The 27,694-nt window shown below is 47.0% G+C and overlaps 1 protein-coding gene across 1 annotated transcript in view; it reads right to left on the reverse strand.

Moving 5' to 3' along the window:
• Window positions 1–2,531: 2,531 nt before the first annotated feature.
• Etv6 (ETS variant transcription factor 6) overlaps window positions 2,532–27,694 on the reverse strand; it is a 238,139-nt gene continuing 212,976 nt past the window's right edge. Inside the window, exons 5-8 of the mRNA XM_028894477.2 lie at window positions 21,912–22,457; window positions 8,892–9,034; window positions 7,610–7,710; window positions 2,532–3,097 (exon numbers count right to left, since the gene is read on the reverse strand). Of these exons, the coding sequence (XP_028750310.1) occupies window positions 2,992–3,097; window positions 7,610–7,710; window positions 8,892–9,034; window positions 21,912–22,457 (896 nt within the window). The 3' untranslated portion in view covers window positions 2,532–2,991. The remainder of the gene's footprint in view (window positions 3,098–7,609; window positions 7,711–8,891; window positions 9,035–21,911; window positions 22,458–27,694) is intronic.

The raw sequence follows: 27,694 nt of genomic DNA on the forward strand, positions 1-27,694 counted from the left end.
ACATTGCCTTTGGTCCTCACCAAGTTGCCCTGGATCAAGAAGGTCTGAGAGAAGCTACTGTCAACATCTAACCAGCTACCACTGTTTTCTTCTGGTGGAGACCTGAAGACAGCCTGGCCAAGGACACAGGACAGAGAATTCCAGGACCTAAGTGACAACGCCCACCCTTCACACAGCGATGCTTTCTTACAAATTCCTTTTCTGACCCAACCCATGAGAGCCACAGAGAAAGGCCACCTATTTATCTGACACATGAGATTTTTAGTTTGGTTCCATCACCTCTTGAACTTAATGTTGAGCTAGAAGATCATGGTGGATGGGGGAAAAAAAAAGGAAAACCAAAAAACCCAAAAAGCTCCTGTAGTGGTGTTCCCTCCAAGGTGTGATCGACTAAATCTGAACCCTCTGGGTCTCCAGCCTGAGAGCACTGCACCCGGGTGACAATACCAGCCATGTCTTCTCTCCAACCAAAAACCAAATGAGGATGTTTGCAGTTAAGAGAAGCAGAGTAAATCCGTACTGTGAACACTGCGTGAGGAACAAAGATGTCGCCACAGTGGGCATTTCTAATGTAAGTGGCTGAGACTGTCATCCTGAGCCTCACATACTTTCACAGGTTTTTAATCCAGGGCTCCTTAGAAAACAAAGGAATTTCTTTCTACAGTTCATCCGGAAGATCCTTTGGACAGTTAGAGACTAGGTTCTACATGTGGGCAAAGTGGCCAGAATGAGGTGTCTTAGTCTCTCATTTCATAGTCATACACAGGACCTCAGTCAAAACAAAAACCAAATAACCCACCCTTTCTCTCTAGCTCAACCCAGGGGCTCAAACAATGTAAGAATTTGGCTTAATCTCCCCACTTGAGATAAGGTACCAGTCATTTTAGAGGCCAAGAAAAAAAAAAGTATCCCCTGCTTTCAAGAAACATAGCATGTGACTCTCATCACCACCTATGAATACTAAGCCCAAGCCCTCACCCAGAAGGTCACTGACCTCTTGGAAGGTAGATGGGGTGGGACTCGGGAGTCACAGAAAGACTAAAGGAGCCTGATCAACTCAATTCCAGTGTCTGAACCACAGTCTGTCTACACGTCTGTGCGCTGATATCTGCTGAGTTAGGCCCAGAGAGACATGCCTGGGTACTCCTCGCCTCTATGTGATCCGCTTAGGGCAGCTCTGGTCTCTCAGCTTCACCTGTGTACTGCTTCTGGTCAAGTACACACACACCCAGGAGGGCTGGGAGATGCTCACTTGATGGTGTGGAAGAGACAGGGAAAAGACAAGGGTGGTTTATAAGGCAGACCTCATCACCTGGGTTTAAAAACACTGTAGTTCAAAGAGTTCATGTAGATGGCTAAAAAAAGGGCGGGGGAAAGCCGGGCATGATGGTGCACACCTTCAATCCCAGCACTTGGGAGGCAGAGGCAGACAGATCTTTGAGTTCAAAGCCAGCCTGGCCTATAAAGCAAGTTCCAGGACAGCCAGGGCTACACAGTGAAACCCTGTCTTGAAAAACCAACAAAACAAAACAACAAAACCCAACCCCCCCACTAAAACTGCTGTCTAAAAATCTCTGCTATCAAAAGTCCTAAGGCATAGCATTACCCTCATCTTGGAAGATACTACCGACCTTATGTCGAGGTGAAAAAAAAAGCCACAAATATGTTTTCTCGAAACACAGCAATGACAGGAGGAGAAAAGAATGAATCTGAGGAATTTCCTGTCTCTGCCGGTTGTGCAAACACCGGCTGGGCCGAGTCTGCACTCCGGGGTCCTCCCTTGTATGTGTTCTATGCTCAGTGAGGACCAGTAAGGATCAGAAAAACAACAAAAAAGGCTAGGACTTGGAGCAAGGGTGGCCGCAATCCCACAGGGGCAAGATGCCTTGGGAATGGAACCGAGAGCTTTGCTTTCTCGTCAGCCTGTTCCTCACTGCAGGGCAGCTCTGCCTCGTTCCTGGACCACTGGACCTGGGTGAGCCTCTCGGATTTTCCTACTCTGCAGCCTTTTCAGGAGAGTCCCAAGCCGCCAGGGCCTTCGAAATCATTTGGCCAACCTCTGGCCCATCTTATGGCTGGACCTCCCACTGATCTTTCTGGAATACAGCAGCATTTGTGAGGTGTCTGCCCTTCCTCCCGTGGGTGCCCAAGGGGTCTGGCTGTGTGATGACGGCCACAGAAGAGCTGGGTCACTGCTTAGTTTAGGTGCCAGGGAGGCCAGGGCTGCTAAAAGGCATGTGACGCAGAACAGTGGGCAGAGGAGGAGGAAAGAAAGGGACAGGGTGAGTGAGAGAAGGGAGGCAGGAGAGAGACAGAGAGAACTCTCTCATTTTTGAAAGTTTCTCTCTCTCTCTTTTTTTTTTCTTCTCATCCAAGGCCTGACTGCAACAGGACAAACCTGATCCATGCGACAGGAAAAAGAGGAGCCTGATCCCTTCTGCAAGTCTCTTTCCTGACCAGCTGAGCTGGCCGTACTTTGTGAGATTTGCAAAAAAAAAAAAAAAAAAAAAAAAAAAAAAAAAAAAAAAAAAAAAAAAAAAAAAAAAAAAAAAAAAATTAATATATATAATAGATATATTTCCATAGGATAGGAAAGCAACATGTGATGTCTTCCCCTGTATGAACGATGAATAATCAAACTGCATGTTCTTTAAAAAAAAAAAAAACCAGAAAAACAAAAACAGAAACATCATGAGACTAACGACAGGTGCAGGGTGAGGGTGAGGCGTTACAGACAAGAGGTCCGAAGGAGAAGCAAATGTGACGTATGAGTCTCAGGCTTGTGCCCTCCGCCAGAATTCCAGCCCCGCCATTGCTGGGTGGTTTGTCTAAGGTGCTCTGGGTCCCTCTCGGTGTGGAGGAAAAGCATTCCTGCCATTCCTGGGCCTCTTCTCTCTTAGCCACCCCCAGCTCGCCTGCTCCATCACGCCTCCAGCGGTCCCTGTGGGCAGGTTTCCTCTTGGCCAGCCGGTGCGGCCGTGGTGGGCCCCCTTAGCATTCGTCCTCTTGGTACGCTTGTTCATCCAGCTCCTGAGACTCAAGGTGCTCTAGACGGTCTGTCCGGCCACTCATGATTTCGTCCGGGGTTTTCATGAACCTTTAAGCAGGAAATAAAAGAGTCTGTATTCCCAAAGATGTCCTCCCTCTCTACTCCAACCCTTAGAGCAACGTGCCCGGAGCTGGGGACCCACTGAACCTAGACACTGGTGCTACCTCAGCACGGATTAGGGAAAGGTTCCTTTCTTACCTAACTGAAAGGTGACAAAATGACATGACAAGATGAGGGGACTATGAGAAGACAGTGCCTTTTGGTGCTAGAAGTGTCTTATTGCTGGATTGCACAAAGGGACCTGGGTATTGCTCACTTGTCTGTTTCATAGTTTTAAAGATTGTGTGTGTGTGGTTATGTACACATGTGTGGATGCGTCCCTGCAGGGGACCGAGAGGACATCATGCATACCACTATGCATGCCACTTTCTGCCTAAGTCCTATGAGACAGCTCCTGGAGCCAGGCTGGTGGTCAGCAAGCCCCAGTGACCCACCCGTCTCTGCTCTCCACAGAGCTGGGGTTACAGGGGTGTGCACAGCCTCACTCGGCTTTGTATGTGAGTCCTGGAGATTTGAACTCCGGTCCTCATTCCTCATGCTTGTGCAAGCAAGCACTCTTGCCCAGTGGAGCCTTCTCTTCAACCCTAGAGAGACGTTTACAAAGACCCACAAGAGTCCTACATCTACTTCCACTCCAGACTGAGAGCCCGGGGAATAGTATTCAAAACTTGAATTTAACTCAAAGGATGCTATTGGGTGTTACTGGATACTTTTGATCAACGGGCAGCTTAGGGAAGGAAGCTTCTGGAAATTAGAAAAGCAAGAAGAATCCTTTTTACCCCCCACCATCTATCTATCCGAAAGGCCAGAAATGACTTCCCTTCAGCATGCCCCCTTCCTCTGTAGCTGGAGAGTACAGCAAGCCTCACATGTTAGGTCACTGTGTGTCACTTGGAATAGCACCAGTGTCATGGTCTGACTACGGTCTGCACAGCGCAGGGAGGAGGAAGCCTGGTTGCAAACGTCCTGTCCTTCCCTGCGGGTGGGTGGGATGGGGGGGGGAACGAGGCTTTCCTCAGCCTCCACGGTGTCTGCTCTTTTCCCTTGACCTATGCTCTGCCCTGCACCTGTGAGCTACCTTCAAACACACTTTCCCTATCAACACTCCGCCAAGTCAGAGATGCAGTCTCTGACCCATCTGCCGTTGCCCCCGAAGAAACACTTTTCTACTGTTCACTTCCGTCAAGCCGCCATCCCTGTCTGCCAGTCCTGACAGGAACTACGGCTCACGTCTTTTTGCACATTTTCAGGATGGTTCTGATCTGGAACTTCCTGGACTCCTTCCAGAGGTGCTTACTGGTTGTGAGTCCACCCTGCGGTCTACCTACCCACCCTGAAGCACACCTGCCACACCCCACTTCCCTCTGTTACACAGAGTCACATAGCAATAAGGCATCGTTTTGTACAGTTTGGCCTCCACCACGCTCTCCTCGGGAAAGGCTCCTCTCTTCCTCTTCGTTTCTCATGCCCAAAGCCTCTCAGTGGACCCTGGAGCACCTTCCACACCTCCTGCCATTCCCTTCTGCTCGAGCCTGCTAACCTCCCCGAGCAGCCCACGTCACAGGGGCTGCCTGTCTTCTGCTTTCACATTCTCGCTAAAACGTCTCCCTCAGCATCTGAAGAAGCTAAAGATCCTCCCAGGCCAACTTTATAGATACACCGTGTTCGGCCTTCAAAACTGCCCTTTCTTCAGGCTACTGTGCCGTGGTAAGCTTTTGATATTTCATACCAACGTTTACTGAAACTCTCACTAATGTACACACAAAGTTAAATAAATCAGAAGACTCTGTCTCCTAGGAGCTTATGGTTTAGTTATGGTGAGGAAGCTTTCCCACATATTATTTTTTAAAAAGACTATTTTCAATTTTAGATGCGATGGTGTTTTGCCTGCATGTGTGTCTGTGTGAAGGTGTTGGATCCCCTGGAACTGGAGTTACAGACAGTTGTAAGCTGCCATGTGGGTGCTGGGAACTGAACTTGGGTCCTCTGGAAGAACAGTCAGTGCTCTTAACCACTGAACCATTTCTTCAGCACACATATTATTAAACTATACTATTCACAATTCCTAAAGATGTTTTAAAGACTTATTTTTATATACATTATATGCCCTGCCTGAGTTTATGTGTGCCATGTGCATGCAGGAGCCTGAAGAGGCCAGAACAGGGCATGAGATACCCTTGTACTGGAGTTACAAGTGGTTTTGAGCCATCACATGGGTGTTGGGAACTGAACCTGGGTCTTTTGCAAAAGCAGCAATTACTCTTAGCTGCTGAGCCATCTTTCCAGGGCCATACAAACTATTAAAAATGAACCTAAGCCGGGCGGTGGTGGCGCACACCTTTAATCCCAGCACTCGGGAGGTAGGGCCAGGCGGATCTCTGTGAGTTCAAGGCCAGTCCGGTCTACAGAGTGAGTTCCAGGAAAGGTGCAAAGCTACACAGAGAAACCCTGTCTTGAAAAACCAAAAAAAAAAAAAAAAAAAAAAAAAAGAACCTCATGGTGTGCCTAAGGACAAAGGGAACTCAGAGATGGGGGAAGCGGACATCTATGTGTGACTGAGCAGCTGCAGAGGGCCCTGAAAAGGACAGTCAACATGAGGCAGCCTTGGAGGTGTGTGTATGTGAAAACTTAAGAGGATAAACAGGCCTGGCAGAGGAACTGGAATGCTGTTCCCTTTCCATCAGACACCTCAGGAATGTGCTTGTCACAGACTTCAACCTGAGGCAGGCTGGCTGCAAACCCTGGGAAATGCAGCTGCCAGGCTTCAGGCCCTCAACACAGAACTGGACAGGGACAGTGCTGCAGAACCAGGCGACAGGGCAGCTCAGCAGCTGACTTGGATGTGGGAAGCATCCAAGACGGCTCCAGCTTCAAGACGACTTCACACAGCGGTGGCCAGCTGATGAGACCAGAGCATTCTGGGTGGAATTCCTCAGCCGTGCGTGATGCCTGCCTTGCAGAAACCATGTCTGGGGTACTACTATGGTCTTAGTGGGCACATCACACAGGAGTCTCTGAAATTCCAGGAGGGTTCAGAGCTAGGTTTCTGACTAATGACTGGGATGACAAATAAAGTTGGATGTAGTGGGATCCAGTCATCTAGGATGAAAGAATGGGGAGCTGAAAATTCGGGGTGAAGGACGAAGAGAGGGCGTGAACTGAGCGGGAGGCAGGGAGGGCACTTCTGTACTTATTCTTTTCTGCTGCAGCTTCTTCAACGGCTCTTCCTGTTCTTTAAAGATGAATGTGATCGCTACTGTTCCCCCATGGCCACCCCACCTCAGTGCTCATGCCGGGCTTATCTGCCGACCTAATGAATACTTTCATCCTTGTCCGCACAGCGGCTCATACACAGTGACGTTTTCCTACCTGGACGTGGACAAGTGGGAAATCTCCAGCCCCATCTGTTGCTCTTTTTGTCTAATTTGCCAAAACCTATAACCCAAGGTCCCTACTTGCCCTTCCTGCTTCCTCCCACCACATCAGTGACCACGGGTGTCAGGGGTCCACCCATGCCAAACTCAGTGGCCCCTAGACTCTTCCTTCCATTCTACTTCTGGGACTCACAGTCTCCACGGTAATCGGAACCGCTGGAAACCATTAGCTATGGGGAATCGGGAAGGGGGAGGGCTGCCTGCTTCAGAGGCCTTCACACTTCTCTAACCATGATGCACTTGTAAGATGTACAATTTGGGGGGCTCAGTGGGTAACGCACTTGCCATGCAAAGGTGAGTTCAGTCCCCACCCACACAAAAGGGGACACAGTGACATATGCTTAGTAATCCCAGCTGCTGGGGAGATGGGGACAGGCAGATCCCTGAGCTCCTTAGCCAGCCCAAGCCAGTGAGGCCTCATCTCAAAAATCAGGGTGGATAGGGCCTGAGAAATGACACCAGAGGTTGACCTCTGACCTCCACATGCGTGTGCACACATACGAATACACACACATAAACAAAATCTTCATGACTTAACGGTCACTCTTATTTGATGAGCTATAATTTGGTATTTCCAACTCTACCATATTGTATCCTCTATTTCATTAAAAAAATGGCTGTGGCTGACACCCACTCGGTGACTCACCATGGGTCATGACCTGAAGCGTGACAAAGCAGCTTCCAGGTTTGGTGACCTGGAAGTTCCAGCTTAATCCTTCACTTTGCTATTGACAATGGTTCTTCTGATTACTCCCTTTTATTCCACCAGACTTCAATGTCTGATAATGCTATTTGGTCACTATGTTATTTTAGAGGTGAGTCAGATTTCACTTTTCATACAGGACAGACTTAAGCAAAAGAAAAAAAAAAAAAAAAAGAGGCGATTTTTTTTTTTTAAACCTTAAATCCTAACAAACCACTACCCAGTTTCCAACCAACAGTGTTGGTAATGATGGCTTTGGTCTCAGCTAGGCATGCCAGAGTTCCTAACCGTCTCCCTCCTCCCTCTTCTGTAAAGAAAATCATATCCTCCCAAAAGAAGGAAAGGAAAAGGAGGAAGTGCTACCTGAACAAAAGCCTTTGTCCGGGCTCCTTCCTGATAATGTTTAGTTTGTAGTAGTGGCGCAGGGCTCTGGACATTTTCTCATAGGTCATGTTTGTTCTGTTCTGTTTGTTCAAAGGAGGAAGGGAGAGAGAAAAAAAAGCACAAAGACACAATGAAATGAACCACAGAAAAGGCACCAGGCAGCTACTAAAATAAAGGCTGTGCAGTTGCTCCACATGGCCTCACCACCTGCTCGTCTGCGGCCTTCTCGGGCCCCTCGTCCTGCCGCCTGCCCTCACAGTCACTGTGGCCAGGGCCCCTCCAGACTGAACTGCCCCGGACAAGTGCTAACTAACCCAGCACAGCCCCCTGCAGCCCTGTCTCCTTCTCTTGAGATGGTTCCCGGCTTCCTCTATCTCGGGTGGGAGACAGGTGGTCCGTCCTTCGTGTCCTGGATCACGTAACATATCTTTTTTTGTTGCAATGACTTTTTCACACTTGTCTCCGGTCTGTCTCCAGGCAGTGCACAGAAGGTCCCTCAGTGACTCAAACACTTAAAAGTCTGTTTATGGGTCCTCAGCATATTTGTCCACGGCCCTCGGCTGGTCTTCCTCGGCTGGGAAAGGGATCAGGCTGCCTTCTTAGGAGGCCTGAGGCTCAGCTGTACCACCTCAGTATCCCCCCACAGCCTGGTCCTAGATCTCCTTCTATGTCCACTGGCCTGGCCACAGTTAGCTCCTTTTCATATCTGCACATCTGAGCTGTCTTCCACACTATAAAGGACTGTTTTGGATCCCACTTCCTCTTCCGACTTTGGAAAACTGTGGGGGCAGGCTTTCTGCGCCTCTTGCTTGTAAAGGGGGTATTTTATAATCACAACGTATTTTCCATGCAGAAATGGACTTTTGTGAGAAGGGGAGTTTCCAACTGATGGGGACAGAAGTGACACTTCCCAAAGGTCCCTTGTGAGTCATACAGCTCTCACTACTTCCCTATTCCCCATAAGGACAACAGGGTGGCAGGTCCAGGTCAAGGGGAGTGGCCGGGAGGGGGGGGCAGCACTTACAATCAGTCTACGGAACTGAGCTCTGAGTTAATGGGCCCCAGACAGAGGTAACACATGGAAAAAAAGCATCTTTAATCATTTCCTTCCTTCACAACTACCTAATTGTTTGTCCAGGGAGGAACAAACCAAATAATCACGGGCAGACTTGGGAGGAAGGCAAAAAGACAACCATCCTCCCAACTCAAGGATGAAGACTATTTTACACCAGCTTTCCCAACAAATATTTGGCTTTTTTACCTTATGGTTTCCCCACAGGCGAGCCAATCCATTGGGATCCACTATCCGGAATATTTTGGATTCCTTGTCTTCCCATCTGATGAAGTTTTCGTACCGGCTGTCGGAGAGCAACTGATAGACGTAATCCCAAAGCAGTCTACAGTCTACAGAGGAAAAGCGAGAGTGCCGTTGAGAAGGATTCCTGTCAAGGCAGTCACAAGACTCAGAAACAGGGTTTGTAATCACAGCTTGGGCCTGGATTTGACTGACTGTCTTATTTCCTCATTTCACAGATGAAATGGGTCCAGAGAGAGCCTGTGAGATCCTGTTGACCTCTGACCCAGGGAGCTCGGCACTGACCGAGGCCATGACCTCTATATGAGGACTGAGGAGGAGGAAAAGACTTTTTCAAAGTCATGGCAAAGGCTGAGAGGCTGAAGCAGCCCGTCTGAAGGATGAGGCACCAAGGTACACCTGCAAATGAACAGACAGGCTTTGACAGAGGGCTCCAAAACAGTTAGGACACATGGCGGCAAGAGTCGGGGTGTGTGTGTGTGTGTGTGTGTGTGTGTGTGTGTGTTGTCCGTCTGTGGGGACCACAGGCTGACACAAGTGTCTTCCTCAATAGCTCTCCATCTTACTACCTTTCAAACTTCTTCTGTGTGAGTGTGTGTGGTGTGTGGGCCTATGTGTACACACTAGAAAGCCAGAGTGTGTGGCATACATGTACACACTAGGAAGCAAGGAGACACTGGGTGTCTTCCCCTGTCATTATCCACCTTCCAGTCTTGAGCCAGGGTCTCATGGAACCTGGAGCTCACCATTTTGGTTAGGCTGGCTGGCCAGCAAGCTCTAAGGGTCCATCAATGTCCACCACCCTCCCCCAGTTCTGGGGTTACCACCATGCATGGCTATGGCTGACTTTTACATGGTGCTAGGGATTCTAACTCAGGTCTTCTTGCTTGCAGAGCCAACGCTTACCCACGGAGCTCCCTCTCCAGCCCCTTCATCCACTTTTTATCTACTTATTTACTTTTGAGACAAGGTCTCTCACTGAACAGGAATCTAGACTGGCTGGTCCTCGAACTCCGATCCTCCTGTCTCGGTCTCCCCAGAAGCTGGGTTTACAGATATGCACTGCCGTATCTGGCTTTTAATGCGAGCGCTGGGGGTCACTATCCATTCTCCATGCTTATGTGGTGAACATTTAACCGATTGACCCATATCCTGAGACCAGAAAGAAACACTTGAGGTTTAATGAGAACAAGACGATAAAAAGTTAAAAGATTAGAGTTTACAGATTATCCTGTAGTTGGCAGGAGATGCTAAACGGATAGAGGAAGACAGGCTACAAAGAAAGCAATACATGAAAAACGATGGGAAATTAAAAACTATGTGGCTTGGTGACATTGGCTGTGGGGACTGTGGCTAGCATTTTAAAAAGAAATACAGATATTCTCATTAGACCATCCTTTGGAGGTCTTTCAAGTTGCTTTATCATAATGGAATCATGGTGGAAAGGAACTTGGTGCAAGAAAACCATTTCTCATGTGCAGAATTGATATCCGATTATGTGGCCAGGCAGCAAACATCCATCAGATGATTGAGTGTGGCTCTGCACTGTGCTCAGCCCAGGGTCTTGGCTGTGGAGCCCTGGCTTTCTGGGTCTATGCTGTAAAGGTACCTGGTCCACTCTCCAGCTCAGCTCAACAGGATAAGTAGAGACAGATGTGCATCTCCTGGGTACTGCTGATGTTGGATTGGCCCTGGGCTAAGAGTAGAGGTGCCTTTTCTAGCTGCTTACTGTATGGTTCCAGAGGGTTAGCCAGACGGCTGGTAACAGAAGGCCAATGACTGAATGTATATGTTATTTATTTATATGTACGTGTCTACATTTGTTTGAGTAAATGTGCAATACATGCATGCGGGATCCCATGGAGGTCAGAAGAGGGCACTGGATCTCCTAGAAAAGGAATTACAGATTGCTGTGAGCTGCCATGTGGGTGCTGGGAACTGAACCTGGGGTCTTTGCAAGCAGAGCATGTGCTCCTAGCCAGCCCTCCAGCCCTATTAGTGCCTTTATAAAAGGTATCTATAAAAGATCCCTACCATATCTACCTGTGAGGACAGAGACACAGCAAGAAGACGCTATCTGTGGAAGAGAAAGCACACTCATCATCAGGCCTCATATCTGCTGGTGCTCTGCCCTTCAGCACGGCAGCCTCTACAAGTCTGTGAGACATTTCCTTTCTCCGTTCTTTTCCTCACTCTTCTCCGTTATTTCCTGCTTTTTTGGAGATAGAGTTTCAGTACATAGCCCGGGCTGGCCTCAAACTCGTAGTAACCTTCCTGTCTTAACCCTCCAAGACTGACCTGACAGAAGTGCGGCTCCTCATTCACCTAATCCCTACTGTCTCTGCTTCCGCAGCCAGAACAGACGAAGACCAGAACAGAGCTGTGGCTTCCTTGTCCAGCTTTGGTACCACAAATGGCAAATGGCAGGCACATCTGAGTTTTCTATAGTCTCACCTAACTGGAAAACATCTCCCTAAACCAAACACTTTCACATAAAATGCCATGCAGCGAGGAGAAGCCCAGGTGTGCACACAGCCCCCGTTCTGCACGCCTCAGTGGCATCAGCTGTGTGCACACGCACATAAGTGCAAGCACATGTACATGTGGAGGTGAGAAATCAACGTTGCATTGTCAATTGCTACCCACTATATTTTTTGAGACATGGTCTTTCATTAGTAGACTGACCGGCCAGTACGTTCCAGAATCCTCCTGCCTTCACTTACCCAGCAACAGGATTACAGGTGTGCACCTCCAAGCCTGGATCTAGTGTGTTCACCTTAACAAGGTTAACATAAGGCAACAACTACAGTCCTCTGGGCTTCAGGCCTCCTGCAGAGTTCAAATGCAGAGTGGACAGCTCTCCTGACCTCCATCCCACTGCACCTTCTCTTTTTGCTACCATGGCACATTCCTGGTATCACACAACTTATACAACTATACAGTCGCTCGGATTACTCCTTCAGTTAAAGGCTTACCCAGCCCTGGGGTTTCAGGCCAGTCTTTTCAGAGGCATCAAACTGGGTTCCAGGATGTGACTGCATGATGTGCCCAGTGGATGGCAAACACAGGGCAGGGCTTGCCAGAGAACAGACTTGACTTGTAAGCTTCAAGAACATTTGTATATTGCAACTTCTTTTCCCTTTCATGAATTTGAAAGTAACCCCAAACAAGCTTCCAATTGATCACTTTAAATGACATTTAATCCAGCAAAGCCAACATTAGCTGCGTAATAAAAACGTTGACATTCAAGACACACTGAATTACTCAGCCACTAACGGAAGCAGCAAGGGGAATTTCATGGCATAAAGCATCTGCTTCAAGCTCAGAGTGTAAGTGGCTTTTTAACACTATTGATTTCTGTTTCTTTAAAAAAAATTACGCCGATGATAAAAATAACTGTCTGACCGCACAGCCATGTCCTCTCTTATTTACTACCGAAGTACAAGGTGTCTGCGTTATTTTTCTCTTCAGCATTTCTTAAGTAAAAGGCACATCCTTCTGTTCTCTAGATCTTCTGGATACTATTATCAGAGACCACCTGGGATTTTCTAGGTTTGTCCGACTCCCTGTTTGTACAGATGCCCTTGGATCAACAGTAAAAATGGTGTAATGTGATAAATAAAATGCACCAAATTCTAAAAACAGAAGTCCATCCTTTTAGATACTGAACATGATGTATGTTATTTTTCAAACACAGTTGTTTACTAATTTTAAGTGTGTTTCTCTTAAAAAGATGATGCGAGTGTTAACTGTCAGCTTGACAAAATATGGAATCACTTGGTAGATGGGCCCCTGGGCATGTGTATGAGGATTATCTTGATTGAGTTAACTGAGATGGGAAGACCTGCCCACTGTGGGTGGTGCTATTCCCTAAGTGGGCTCCTAGAGAGAGAGAGCTGAGCAGCAAAAGGCTTTCGTGTCCCTCTGCTTTCTGACCGTAGATGTGATGCAGCCAGCTGCTCCGAGCCCCCACAGCCTTCACTTCCCCACCACCGCGCTGTGCCTTCAACCGTGAGCCAGAACAGGCCCTTTCTCTTTCCACATCGCTTCTGTCACAGTATTTTTTTTTTTTTTCAGAGCAAAGGGAAAAGAAATTCACCCAAGAGTCTTTTTTCCATATAAGGACATCTGGGTATTTTAAAGAAATGCCCATCAGTTGGATCATCTCTTCTGTAAGAGGAAGTTTATGGAGTGGATTATCTCAGATAAAGCTGCTTTCCAACTGCAGGAACAGTTCCCTGTTTCCTGATGGGTGAGGTACCCGGCTATCCGCCTCTAAGAAGCATTGTAAAAATCCCTTCCTGTGGTTAGGGAGAAATATTTTTACTCCCACGTCTGTCTCTTACTAGAGACTTATTGTATAAACTCACAGAACAGAGACTGTAAAAAGATGGGCAATTCACACATAACCAATACGGCTTCTAAAAAAATAAAATAAAATCCCTGTTAGATAAAAACCAATGTTTAAAAATTTTGAGTAGGCAGGTCAAATTATAGACAAAGGGAATGTGTAATGATGGAGAATAATCTAACTTACCAGAAAGTTCCTAAGAAGGTTATTTTATGTTGTTTTACTGGCTCAAGTATCATTTTAAGTGACAGTCTATGAGCCCTGTCAGTATCACGGATTTAAGCATACATTACCCGTGGGACAAAGCTGAGTATCTCTAGTTAAGTTTCAAAAACTGATGATCTCAAAACTGCTAAGTTTATTGAAAGTTCAGCACCAGGGCAGGAACAGTCAGATAAAATAAAATAAGTGACAGTTGACTTGTGACAGCCACTGTTCTGAGCTGCGGCGGGGCGATTTTTCCATCCTAGGGGGAGTCTGACAAGGTCTGGAGACACTTCCAGTTGTTACAGCTGGGGTGGATGGAGGTGCTTTTGGCTAAGGCTGCACAGGACAAGTTCCCACGACAAAGCATTCTTTGGCCTCAATATCAAGAGTACGGAAGTTGGGGTGCACTGCTTACAGGAACACAGGTTCGGGGCATTAAGGGGACCACCATCTGCCATCCAGGCACTCTTCCCTCCTCCGTCAGCTATCGCCCGTAAGTACAGTAGTAAACCCAGCACTGTCTGTCAACGGTGTGTTGCTGTGCAGACATGTGTTTACAAGGGACAATCGCTTGCGTTTTCGCTGTGGCCCAGGAAAACAGAAACCGTGAGTGCACAGCGGCATGCTGGGGAGGGGGACAGTGGGACGGACAACAGGAACCACCTTGGTGCTTCCCGGCTTCGTGTGGCTGCCAACAAGCTGGCCCTTCCCCAGTTTGGTTAGTTAGGTAGCAGGAGGAAGGGGGACACACGCCAGAGAGACACAGCTGGCAGCAGGAGCCTAGCAGTACCTCATCTCTGCTTTGCTACAGGTGGCTGCAGCCTCTGGATTTGCATCCAGGGACAGCAGGTGGGGACAATGGGGTCACAGTACCCCGAGACTTAAATAAATGGAAATTTCCAGTCTCCCCACAGTGTTGTTGCTGTTCTATTAAAAAACAAAAAGAAAACCAAAAACAAACAAACAAACAAACAAAAAACCCCCACCACCCTCAGCATTCCTTCTCTTTAGAACTCTTCGATTTCACACTGAAAACAGAGAACAGTGCCTCAGCCAGAATGTGAGAACCACTCAGAACATTCCAGATGGAGTGGACGGTCTCCCCTTCCTAGGGCTCACCTTTATCTTAACCACCTCCTCTAAAAGGGTCACCAGGCAAAGCGTAGGGGACAGAGGACACAGATGCAAATCCTGAAGGAAGCTGGGGAGAGGATTCGGAGGGGCTCACTCTGTGGGTTAGCATCACTCGAAACAGACCTTGTCCCCTGCCAGTGCTGGTGCCAGCTCAGGATGGACCCCTGAGCTGGCTGTACCCGGCTGCTCCTCTAATCCCTTCCACCCACAGCGTGGCAGCTCTGTAGTGAAGCTACAGTGTAGAGAAGGGTTCTGACCTGGGGGCACTAATCCACTTGTGTGGTGTGCTCCCCGGTTCTTTCACTGTCAATCAAAGTGCCCCATTGTCTCAGTGTTACAGATAAGAAAGGAGACAAGGCTGGAGTATTAAACCCTTCTCTGGTACCCAAGAACTGCCTTCCATCCTGCTGACTGCAAAGTCTGGGTGAACGCACAGGTCCACCCTGCTTTCCTGGGGATGCCCTGGCTCTCTACACTAGACCTTACCAAGAAAGGGCTCTGGCCTGAGCGCTCCAGAGGCTCAGTTGCTGAGATGGGGCAGGAGAGGGCTGCTGCACTTTCAGTGTGTGCAAAACAACTACAGGATCCTGATGGAGACATCCCACAACTCTGTCCTCTGAACTCACATGAGACCTTCACCTCTTATCAGTCAAGCTTAGGAGTGATTTGTCCCCTCATTTTTTGTGACTTTTTATTTTCTTTATTTTTGCTCCTGAAGGCTACTCCTGAGGCTCATTTACAAAGGGGTGGGGGTATCCAAAAGTTTCATTTGAAGTTACTCACACTCCAAATTTCTGGGACGGAAATAGAGAAGGCAAGTGGGAGGCTGGAGTACAGTGTGTGTCCTCCACTGCCCCAGGATCTCTGAGGCCAAGCCTCCCACCACTGTCCCTGAGTTTTATTTTCTTCCCCCCTTTTATTGGAAATAGATTTTTTTTCTCACATAAATCCTGATCACACTTTCCTCTCTCTCTACTCCATTTCTCTCACCTCTCCTCCCATCCAGATCCATTCCTTTTCTGCCTCTCATGAGAAAACAAGCAGGCATCTAAGAGATAATAATAAAATAAGATAAAACATAAGCTATCACATTGGAATCGCACAAAACAAACAAATAGAAGTGAAAGGGACCAAGAGAAGGTACAAAACTCAGGGGCCCACTCATTCACACACACTCAGGAATCCCACAAAAGCACTGAACTGGATGACATAATATACCTGCAGAGGACCTGCTGCAGACCTGCGCATTTTTTTTTTTTTAAAAGACCAGTAGTATTTGGTTTTATCGCAGGTCCGTGGGTTAGCTAGTCTCGGATTCTTGGTTACCCAAGCAGTACCAGGTACTGGTTCCATCGTGTGGAGTAGACCTTCCGTCAAATCACGTGTTGGCTGTTACTTCCACAGGCTTGGGGCCACCACTGCCCCAGCATATCTTACAGGCAGGACACCACTGTCCTGGGTTTGTGGCTGACTTTGGTCTCCTTTGGTAGCCTGCAGAGTACCTGCCTGTACTAAAGACACTAGCACACAGAGGCGAGGGCTCTATGAGGGGCCAGCTCGACGTCTTCCTGCTCAGTGAGTCGTGTGCCGTCTTCGGCAATGTGGCCTTGCTGTCAGTTTATGGAGAACAACCTGTAGTTTTGGCAACAGCCTGGACTGTTTGGGGATTGCCACGGAACTCCTTTTGCCAACAACTCAATTAGATCTAACCCAGTCCTTCGCTTGGTGACAAGGTGGTCCATTGGAACTCTGTCTCCCCCATTACTTGGTAATTTCATTTGGATAGCCATCACATGTGTATGTATTTTAGGACACTTCTACTGATTAGGTTTCTATACTATCCCCCCAAAATGTCTTGTAATTTTAGGGGTCTCTCCTGTATTCCCCGCTTCTTCCCTCTGGAGGCTTTCTGAGTTGAGTTTCTGTGAACAAAAAACTCCTCCAGTAAATAAGCCAAATCATGAGAGGATGTCGTTTGGGCCCGTGACAACATGATAGGAGGCTTGTGTCTCTCTAGTCAGATGGACTCTTGCAGGGAAGCATTTCTTCAAGCCCCACCCCCACAAGATCTAAGGATCTGGAAGACTGACACGAAGTCTGTCAGTGACAGTTGGGAGTGAAGGGATTCTAAATCTTATCAGCTGTGGATCAATGAGCCAACTGACCAATGGCATCCTGAAAGAAGTTCCAGTTTGATGAGACTGGGAGACGGCAGCAAAAGATTCGAGACTCGCACAGGGCAGGAAAGCATCTGCCACTGTGGGCCATGGGCTCTGACTAAAGGCCCCACTTTAGTCCTTTAAAAAGATCTGTCTAAGCCCAGTGTGATGGTGTGCACTGGTAATCCCAGCTCTCAGGAGGTTGAGGCAGGAGGATCAGGAGTTCAAGGCAGCCCTGTGTCTTTCACCTAGAATTAGGTCTCGGACACAGAAAATACAGGATCGTTTTTGAATAAATGACCAAATGTGTGACTACAAATTCAAATATGCAAAGAATCTGTTAGTGAGCTGTAGCGTATGTTATGTTAATGGTGCTATTGTAATTGTTCTGTATTGTTCTCCAAGCACAGCCTTCAGTCTTCACTTGTCTGCTCTCTTACATCATTTGTTATTGTTCTTTTCACGTGCCTCCGACATGCCTCAGCACCTAAAGGGCTCAAGTATTTCCTTGCCAGCAAGACTGCTTCCTCAGCCTACGTTACGTCTGAAGTTCTCAGCATACCGGCTGTTCACGGGCACAGTGATGGGGAACATGGGGCACCTCACTTTTTATGTCTAGGCCAATTGGTCAACATTTAAGACTTTGTGGTCACAGGCTCTCTGGAGCAACTCAACTGTATTCATGCTTGGGTTATGGCTTGAAAGCACACAGAGCCAATCATTTAATAAAAGGGTAGCTTTCCCCAATAAACTCATTTACAAAATCAGGTGTTAGCTTCCAATCCTTGTTGGGGAATCTCTGGGTAGAAGGAAACGGTATTTGGGGTAGGTTAGGGACCCAGATTTGAGGCTGTATTACTAATCTCAGTCTTTATAGTCTTTTACCTAGAAAGTCACTTCTAGTGAACTCATCTAGTCTAAGAAGGGACTCCAACAAAAACAGCATGATGCTTATCCACAGAGGACATTTTCCAAGGCCTGCAGTGTATACCTGAAACCATGGCTCTGACTCGGTCAATACACACTCAACATACAGTGTTATTTTTTCCTATCTATGCATGCTTATGATGGTGTATGATTTATAAATTACATATAGGAGACTGACAAAGTAATCAGTAATAAAATATTACATTGTAATGACACTTCACAGTGAGTTATTTAAAATAGGTAATTTCCGGAATTTTCCATTTACTGTAACTTAAATTGCAGCTAAAGGGTGGGGGCTACTGTACATCCTGGGAACTTATCCCCCAGCACCACGCGATGTCAGTTCATCAGCGCATAGCTCAGTATCATGACCAGTGCACTCAATGCCTCTGGAACTCACTGGTGGGAAGCAGACCATAAGCCTTCTTCTACATGTGGGAAAAAGTTGGAAGAGATTAGCAGATGCTTCCCACTACCCTCCCTAAACCCTTCCCGAAGATAGATAGTGGAAAATATGGAAGGAAGATAGCTAGACAGTGGAAAATATGGAAGGAAAGAAGTCCAATGTTATATAAAAAACTTAAGCCGGCAAGACTATGGTCCAGAGCACTCTTAGGTGTCTGAATGCCTAAATCCTCCCCTACCCAAGCCAATCCCATCTGAATGGTAAGAATCTGGGCTTGCGTTTGCTCCACATTGCTAAGTAGTGTTTCTGTCTACACCCTGCAGCTAAGTTACTCATCAGTGTGACATTTGGCGGCACTTTCCTTTCTTCCTGTGCTGTGCTCAATTAAAGGGCTTCAAGGAACTAAGTTTTCTCCTCTAACAGCAGCTTTGCAGAGATCTAAAGGCGTCTATGGCTGCTCAGTAGACAGAACCTTACAGTACACACAGCCGTGACTCACAGAATTTGACCTTCAATAAACAGAATCACTTTTACTAAGATCTTAGGAGCCCAGGAAGACAGAGGGTTGGGGGACACAGGTAGGGAGATCCTCCAAAGGGGCAAAGGAGTGTGGGGCTGTCAGTCACCTCTCAGACAGCTGTAGAATCAAGACTAACTGTCAGATTGTGGACTTGCAGGGCAGGGAGGGACCTCAGTGACCTCCCAACCTGACCCCGGCATTTCACCCCTGCAAAAAGCAATGTCTGTCAGTTAAGATGGCTCACCTGGAACCTGGGTACAGTAGGTAACGTATACAACACTTACAAAGATCGTAAGAACATGAATATATATTTGTATGGGACTCAATCATCCTATAGAGAGAATGCATTGCCCCTGGAAGATCTAGCCCTAAGATTATCTTAGATTATCTACGATCATCTAGAACATTCTGTTTCCTAGAGCCAAGGAAAAGCAGAGACCAGCTCTTTCTAAATGTTTTCAAGACAAGGCATCTATGGATACCAAGGTTCATCACTTGACTGAATATTTCACGAGGCTTCCTTTATTCCTATTACACCAGGTAGCATAAGGTCACTCTCATGCAAGTATGTAATGTACTTGAGCACAGCCCACCCATACCCATGACCACCCGCTGCCCACTCCCCACCCTTTGTCCCCAGCACCTTGCTCATTTCCTTTGTTATCCTACGTAGTTTCTTATATTTTCATACCTGTACCTATATGAGTTTCAGTATCTATATGAAATCAAAGACCCACAAGTAAGAGATAAATGTGATACTTTGCCTTTGTGAGACTAAAATCACTCAATATGGCTATCTCCAGTTGCATCTTAACTGATGAGCCCATGTCCATCACGTCACTGATGTCTGAGTATAAGCTTCTAAAAATAGTGGTAGAATTCAACAAAACAGATGTGCAACTTACAAGGGGAAGACAGTCTGTATGTCTGAACAATTCCTTCATCCCTCCCTTCCTCTCTCATGGACGTTGTCCTTCTGGACTTCTATGCCTATCTTAAGATTCTCAAGAGGTCTGTGGTGAGATGAAGGCAGATGTGGAAGACCTTGACAAGGCAGCCAGGCCCACAAGGACATTACTGCAGACAACAGCCAAGGCACAGCAAGGCCACCCAACCTCATCTGACCTTGAGGACAGCCTTGGTCTCACCGGATCGTCTTTGTGGTTCCCTGTACAAACGACCCGTGTACATCAAAGGGACTCAAGCTCAGGGGCTGTCCTGAGAATTACACACAAGCTAGGGGCTCTGAGGACACTGGGCAGGGAAAAGCCAAGGCAGTATGCAGCTAAGGCTGTTTCCATCACTCAGCACTTCTCGCCTCCAGCTGTCTGAGAAAATTCACGGTTCCGAAAGATTTCTTTCTTTTGCCCCCTCACCGCCGGCCCTGCAGTTTCTTCATTATTAAAGCAAATCTCACATATAAGCAGAACAATGATACGAACCGCTCTGCCTCCACTCACCCACATAACCACCAAAAACCTCATGGCTAACCCCATTTTACCGCACACCCCACACCTCCCTATCACTAAACCTTCAGGACTATTTTAATTCAATCCCAAGCACACTCCAAGTTTCAGAGTTGTTTTTTTTTTTAAACGAGCAAATCATAGATAGTTGTTGTTTTACTGTGTGGCTGTGGCTCTGACGATCCAACCTTGGGGCTTTCTGCATGCCGGACAGGCATTCTACCACTGAGCCACACTTCCTTTTGTTCTCTCTCTCTCTCTCTCTCTCTCTCTCTCTCTCTCTCTCTCTCTCTCTCTCTCTCTCTCCCCGTGTGTGTGTGTGTGTGTGTGTGTGTGTGTGTGTGTGTGTGTGTGTGTGTACGCGCTTGAGCATCTGTGTATATGTGGAGGCCAATGAACAATCTCGGGTGCCGTTCCTCAGGTGCCGCCTTTTTTGTCTTTTGAGACAGGGTCTTTCTCTCCCTGGTCTGGAGCTGACCAAGGAGGCTAGGCTCCTTGGTCAGCCAGTGCCAGGGGTCAGCAGACGACAGAGCACTCTCCTGACGGAGCTATCTCCCCAGACTCTCCGCTTTACTTTCTTAATTCAACATCGTTAGCAATAAAACTGAGGCAATAGTAGAGGTGTACTCGGGGCCAGAAAAAAAAATGTAGAAACAAATGATTTCAACAACAACAAAGAGAGACAAAAGTCAAGGCAGCGGTGAAGCAGGCCTCTCGTTGGGAACTGTCCCACACAGGTAGGCAGCAACAGTATCAGCTGGGGAGAAGGGCCATTTATTCCTACCACCTGAACAGGTCTCTGTCCTAACTCCAGGTCTCTTTCCACTAAGGGAAACACAGCCACTCGTTTCACAGTCCCTCCATCCCTGTGAAGCCTCCTGGCTCCTCCAGTCCGAACAGAGCTTCTCCTCTTCCTCACCACTTCATTACTCTGCCAGACAGAAGGCGCCCAACGAACGCCTGTACACTGCATGGATAACAAGTAAAACTTCCATCCTTCTGTCCTGTATCTTCATGGTATTTACATGTGCTTTCCCACTAAACTCTCAATTCTACTGGGGAGGATGCTGTGTGCTAAATCAGTGTTGTGTATGGTCCATTGGATGCGTTTATCTGTACATCATAGGTACCCCATAATGTCTCACAAAGGGAGAGACATCCTCTAGGAAAAGACTTCACCTTGCCAAACTTGCACAGGCCTTTTGGAAATTCCATGTAAACTGCAGGCAGGCTAGCAAAATTCTAATTGGTAGATTCTTACCCACCCTCCTTGGTTTCTTGTTAGGAGAGCTGTTTGGGTTTCCCAACATAACCCAAAAAGAATCTGGGAGTGGGTTTTCTCTGTCTAAATGACTAGCAACACCTAACACCCCAATCTCAATTTCGCCTCCACCAAGTCGCTGCCCACAGGACAGAATTACAGGCGTGAATCTGAGACAAAGGTTCTTTATGCTGTGTTTGGTCATTAATTAGCACCTGGAAACTTCAGGATGGGGCCATTAGAGTACTCATAAACCTTTGATTTTAAATGTTTTCGCTTGGCGGTGCTTCTGAGGTGACTCTCCTTGTGAGCTGGATGGAGGACATTCGTTCCTTAACATTTCTGAGGCTCATTAACTCCTCCCTTCCCAGTGGCTCATTAACCAGGCCATTAGGGACTCTGTCTCATGTAGACAGAAGCTTCCCTCGCCCTCCCCACACCTCTGCAGGCACCTTACACTGGGAGTGTGTGGATCTAGCTGCATGGCTTCTGCTGCGTGGTGGTTACAGGCTGCGAGAGGGCTGAGCTCACTCACCTGCTATTCTCCCAATGGGCATGGCGTGCTCTTCAGGTGGGGACACGGAGACCATGATGTGGTTCATGTAAGCCAGGTCCTCCCGGTGAGACAGGTTCATGGGCTTCCCTTCCCTATGCAGCCCGTCTTCAGAGAGCCGCGACTGTTTGAAATCTACTGAGTGCCGGGGGTTCAGGATCAAAGGGTGCATGATGGGGCTGGGCATCAGCTGGATCACTCGCGGGCTCTCCTGCCAGGGGCTGGAGGGCTTCGGGTTGGACTCCGAGGATGGTGGGCAGTGATTATTCTCCATAGGAGACACTGACAGGGGGTAGGATTCCTGGTGGTTGTTTTCCTGCTGAAGCCTGGGTCCCTGCGCCCTCTCAGCTGGTGAGAGGCGGCGGATCATGTTGTCCAGAGGGGACCGCAGGGGCCGCTGCTCGGGGTCAGGAGAAGGCCTGTGGTTTGTGGTGATGGGTGACCTAGGGCGATGTAAGAGTTCAATGGTGGGAGGGTTGTGGTGCACACTCTCTGCAGGTGGCCTGGGCGTCCTCTGGACACAGTTATCTGTGGGCAAAAGGAAAGACGATCACAGATCCCGGCAAATGTGCAGCCCTGTGACCTCACAACTGCTCTGTAGGCAGCTGTACTGGGGCACGGAGCCTCTCTAACCCAGAGCCCCATGTCTGTCCCTTTTCTCAAAACAAAACACACCTGAAATCGCTTTCCGACCCCAGACAAGCTGGGAATGCCCATTGACATTCCACCCAGGATACGTCGGTGCCTGATAAACACAAGGAACCCAATTCCCGTCTTTATCTTGTCCTCGCTGGACTCTCCTCTGCAGGTTCCAGAGGTGGAGGGTTCTTAGGATCCTCTCCAGAAGCTCTGGTGAGCTTCCATCTTCATTTTCTCCGTCTCCAGGGGTTGTTACCACTGATAACAATGACGATCGCTGATGACTCTATTCTAGGTACTGGGTTTAACTCTTTAAAACGGAATACTCTTAAGGAGATACACTATTATTCCTGCTTCACAGATGATAAAATGGAGTCACAGGCAACTCACCCCATGTGACCAATGGATAAAGGATTAGAATCAGATTCTAAAATCTACACATATCCAGCAATTTGTATCACACAGACCCCCAGGGTATAAAATCAAACAGAAACCTGCTTTCAACAGCAACAGCTGTTGATTTGATAGAATGGTGATTTTTATACTTGAGAGAGCTTTTAGAAGCTTGCCCTTGAGTGCATGGATCTTACACAGGCTCAGAGTTAGTAGAGGCAAGTAGAGGAAGGGAAGGTGCATGGGTACCCCAACAACACATGCTCCCCACTGAACTTGAATTCACATGCAGCTGAGGGCAACCCTGGAAGTGTAGACAGCTCCAGAACTGAAGTAGCTGTGGGGCCGAGCTGAGGCTGGACCAGCTCACGGGTGATCTGGATTCCCTTTGAAAGTTCAGTCCAGGTATCTGCCCATAAAAACATGTGAGCTCACATCTACCTTTATGGGGTACTCTAGCCATGTGTGTTCCAGGGGTAGTCTCAGCAGAAGAATGAGCACTTCAGCTGATCCCTATTCTGGTCACAGACTTACCTGTAGTTCTAAGCGTCAAAACAATGCCAAAGATAATACCCTTGTCTATATGTAGAACCCGAAAAGGGGAAATGGGCCTCTACCAGGGTTAGTAGTCAGAGAAAGAGGTGGGGTTCCCTAAGGTTTATACTGGGTTAGCATGAAAAGGGAGGTTTTTTTTTTTTTTTTTTTAAATTTTAAAAATTCCACTACATCTCCCTGATCACATGAGGCGGTGAACAAAAGGAATGCTGAACACGGCATTTGAGACTCACAGGAAGGGAAAGTATCTGTTTCATGACTATTGCATTATCTGTTGTCATAAATTCAAAAAACCCTTCTTTATTGGGACAAATATCATAGGATACTTGTTTAATAATCTAGATTACTAAATAATAGAGTACTAATCAACTGGGAAAAGGAATGAGAGCTATCTCAAAATTTTGCTGAGGGCCAGCATGCAGGCGATATGGCCAGATAGGAAAGGGACAGTAAAGGATTCAAAACTGCCGCCATTCATCTGGCGAGAGAAAGAGGAGTTCCAGTTGCAATAATGGCAGTGGCTCCCTCAGACCAAACCTCCTACACATAGATCTTATAGACACTGGATATAATACACCCAAAAAACCTCCTACACATAGACCTTATAGACACTGGATATAATACACCCAAAAAACCTTCTACACACAGACCTTATAGACACTGGATATGATACACCCAAAAAAGCTCCTACACATAGACCTTATAGACACTGGATATAATACATCCAAAAAAGCTCCTACACATAGACCTTATAGACACTGGATATAATACACCCAAAAAAGCTCCTACACATAGACCTTATAGACACTGGATATAATACACCCAAAAAACCTCCTACACACAGACCTTATAGACACTGGATATAATATACCCAAAAAAGCTCCTACACATAGACCTTATAGACACTGGATATAATACACCCAAAAAACCTCCTACACACAGACCTTATAGACACTGGATATAATATACCCAAAAAAGCTCCTACACATAGACCTTATAGACACTGGATATAATACACCCAAAAAACCTCCTACACACAGACCTTATAGACACTGGATATGATACACCCAAAAAAGCTCCTACACACAGACCTTATAGACACTGGATATGATACACCCAAAAAAGCTTCTACACACAGACCTTATAGACACTGGATATGATACACCCAAAAAAGCCATGTAAAGACGCTGGACAGTGACCCCACGTAGATAAAAACACGAGGGACTTTATTCTTAAAAGACGGGACCTTCACAGAGCAAGACATTATTTACAGTTTTCCCCCAAGAATATCTTCATCAGTGCAGCACGCGGAAGTCTGCTGATGAACGGAAAGTCACATGAGCTGCCGGGACACAAGTGGATGCCCAAAGGGCAGAAACTTGTGGAAGCCTCATCAAGGGTAGAGTATCAGGTCAAGATGATCTACTAAACAGCATGTTCTCTCAAATTCTTGTCTGACACCTGAACAATACATACACAGGGGAGATTCAAAAGCAGTGGTTGTATGGCTGAAAGTTAGGAGAAGTCTCAGCTCCTGGCCACTGGAGTGGAGAAGCAGGTCAGAGTTTGAGTCTCATTAAATTAAAAGGCCCTGTCAACACCCCAGGCTGCCCATTACCCTGGCATGGCCACGTGTTAGTGCAGTAAATCCCGTGTTACAGTGCAGAGGGATCTTGCTGAGGGCTAAAGGCAAAACTGAGGCAGATTTGCCGAAGTGAAATGTAAATTAGCCTCCACACACTAGAAAGGACTGGCTAACAGATTAACTGACTGCAAGAATGAGTCAATTCTCTTCAAAGGAATATAACGAAACCCAGTCTCTACAACGAGTTATCTGTAAAGTTCAATATCAGTACAATTTTTCTAGACATAGAAGATGTGATCTACTATCAAAAAGCCACCAACAGAAACAGATTCTGCGACTCTGATGGGATTAGCTAAAGAGAGTTTAAAGGAATTTAAGGTAGCTATAAGTATTTCAGGGACATCACAGTCACAATGAGTAATGACATACAGGAACTGTCAAAACAGAAAGTGGAAACTTAGGAAACAAAAATGAAGGTTCTAGAACCAAAAAGTACACTCCATGAAATGTAAGAGCAGACTGGACAGACTCAATAGCACACTGGAGATGAAAGGGTTAGAAATGTAATAAAATCAAACACCAAATACACCTGGAGTATAGAAGAAAATGGATGGGAGGGAGAGGGGAAGGAATAATGGCCAAATTCAAGGGATGAGAGCCACAATGTCAACAACAAATTAGAAAGTTCCAGAAGCCCAGCAACCCCACACTGGTTCCACACAATGGAAATCACACCCAGGCACTTGACAGCGAAGCAACTGAAAGCCATAAGAAAAGGGACAGTCAGGCTGTGCTGGGTGTGGAGGTGTATGCATGTCATCTTAGCACTTGGGAGGTCAGGGCAGGAGGACTGCTAGTGAAAATCCGTGGTGGTGTGTGTGTGGGGGGGTAGTACGGGTGGCTTATTATCAGAATAAGCACAAGAACTCTTCATCTAAACCCCTCCAGAATCTGAAACTTGCTGAGTGTGTCTACAAAATGCCTGCCCCCCCCCCCACAGAAAATGCCCCATCATTGACTTTTGTTTCATCAACAAAACAGTTGAAAACTATTCTATCAAATTTCCTTCAGGCTACATGTGTGGTGTATGTATAAAGTTCATGTTTAGACTTGGGTCCTGTCACCAACCTGTCCAAAATCCAGAAAAAACAAACAAACAAACAAAACCCAACCAAACAAAAAAAACAACCCAAATCTAAACTTGGGATCCAAGCCTCTTATAAAGGCCAGTCAAAGGCAGCCAACAGGCATTATGTGGTTGTTCCGTTGTGACTACCTGCTTTAAAGAGGGCTTGGGGAGATCCACCAACACTTGTAATCTTGAGGCCCTTTCTTAGGCTTCACACTGTATACAGCATTTCCAGCTGGTGATCACGGAAAGGATGTGCAGAGGACCTCCTGGGGTTGAGCTGAAGCTCCGGCTCTGGGCTTCTGCTTTTACAAATGGCCTTTATCCTTCTAGGCCTATCCAGAACTAATTATGGATGGGATGATACTGGGAGGCAAAGAAAAGCCAGGTGAAGTACGGTGTAAACAGTCTGGTGGTGACTAATGCTTGACAGTACTTGTGGGGTTTGATAGTTTCTATTATAAAAGTGTTCTTTTCTTTCCTTCCTCCCTTCCTTTTTTTGAGACAGGGTTTCTTTGTGCAGCCCTAGCTAGCCTGAAACTCCCTCTGTAGACCAGGCTGGCCTTGAACTCACAGATATCCACCTGCTTCTGCTTCTGGAGTGCTGGGATTAAATGTGTGTGTCACCATCGCCTGGCTCTTTCTTAACAGACAGGGTCTCATACTGTAGCAGTCCAAACTCAAAGCAATCCCCTTGCCTCAGCCTCCCAAGTGCTAGGATTATAGGCACGAGCTACTACGAAGTCCTGACAAATCTTGCCAGCTCTAGGTTGGAATGGCACATGCCCTTCGCCTCATTTTATTTCAGAGTACTGACTGAATGGTGTTATCTTATGTCTAATTAAGTCTTAACGTCTAAAATTTAATAATCTTATGACAGAAGTGACCTTTTGGTGACAAGGCAAATACTCTTTTTAAAACTCTGCCCTCCACAAAGACAAATTTATCGTGGTTCCTTTGCATTTTTCAGAGTGTGATTACTGGAGAGTAACTACTTAAGACAGCTTCATTCAGAGCTTCAAATAGTTTCTAAATATCTCTTTTTGCTGAAAAGACGTCTCTCTTTACTTAAGAGATATTAAGGTTTAACAAGACTCAAGGATCATGGAGGCCATGTACTAGGAAAAACTCCCCCATTTCCGGAATCCATTTCCCGTCTTCTAAATAACAAAAGAGACACAGGCATTGGCCAATAATCTGGTTACCTGCAGGTTCTCTTTGATGTCCGGGCTTCAAGGCTGGGGTGTGGGTGTACCGTGGGGGCAAGCCTTAGGAAGTCAGGGAGGGCTGTGAGTGGAAGCACTTTCATGCCAAGGGGAAAGGGGGAACTGATGTAATGTCCTGGAAAGATTTCACTCTCTGTTCCTGCCCAGATCTCGGAGAACAATGAAGGAGGGAGACAGGGCTCCAGATAATTCAACTCAGCTTGGACTTCAGACTCAGGATCCTGGGCAGGAACAAGAC

Source organism: Peromyscus leucopus, chromosome 3 (genome assembly GCF_004664715.2).
Source record: "Peromyscus leucopus breed LL Stock chromosome 3, UCI_PerLeu_2.1, whole genome shotgun sequence".
Lineage (NCBI taxonomy): Eukaryota > Metazoa > Chordata > Mammalia > Rodentia > Cricetidae > Peromyscus > Peromyscus leucopus.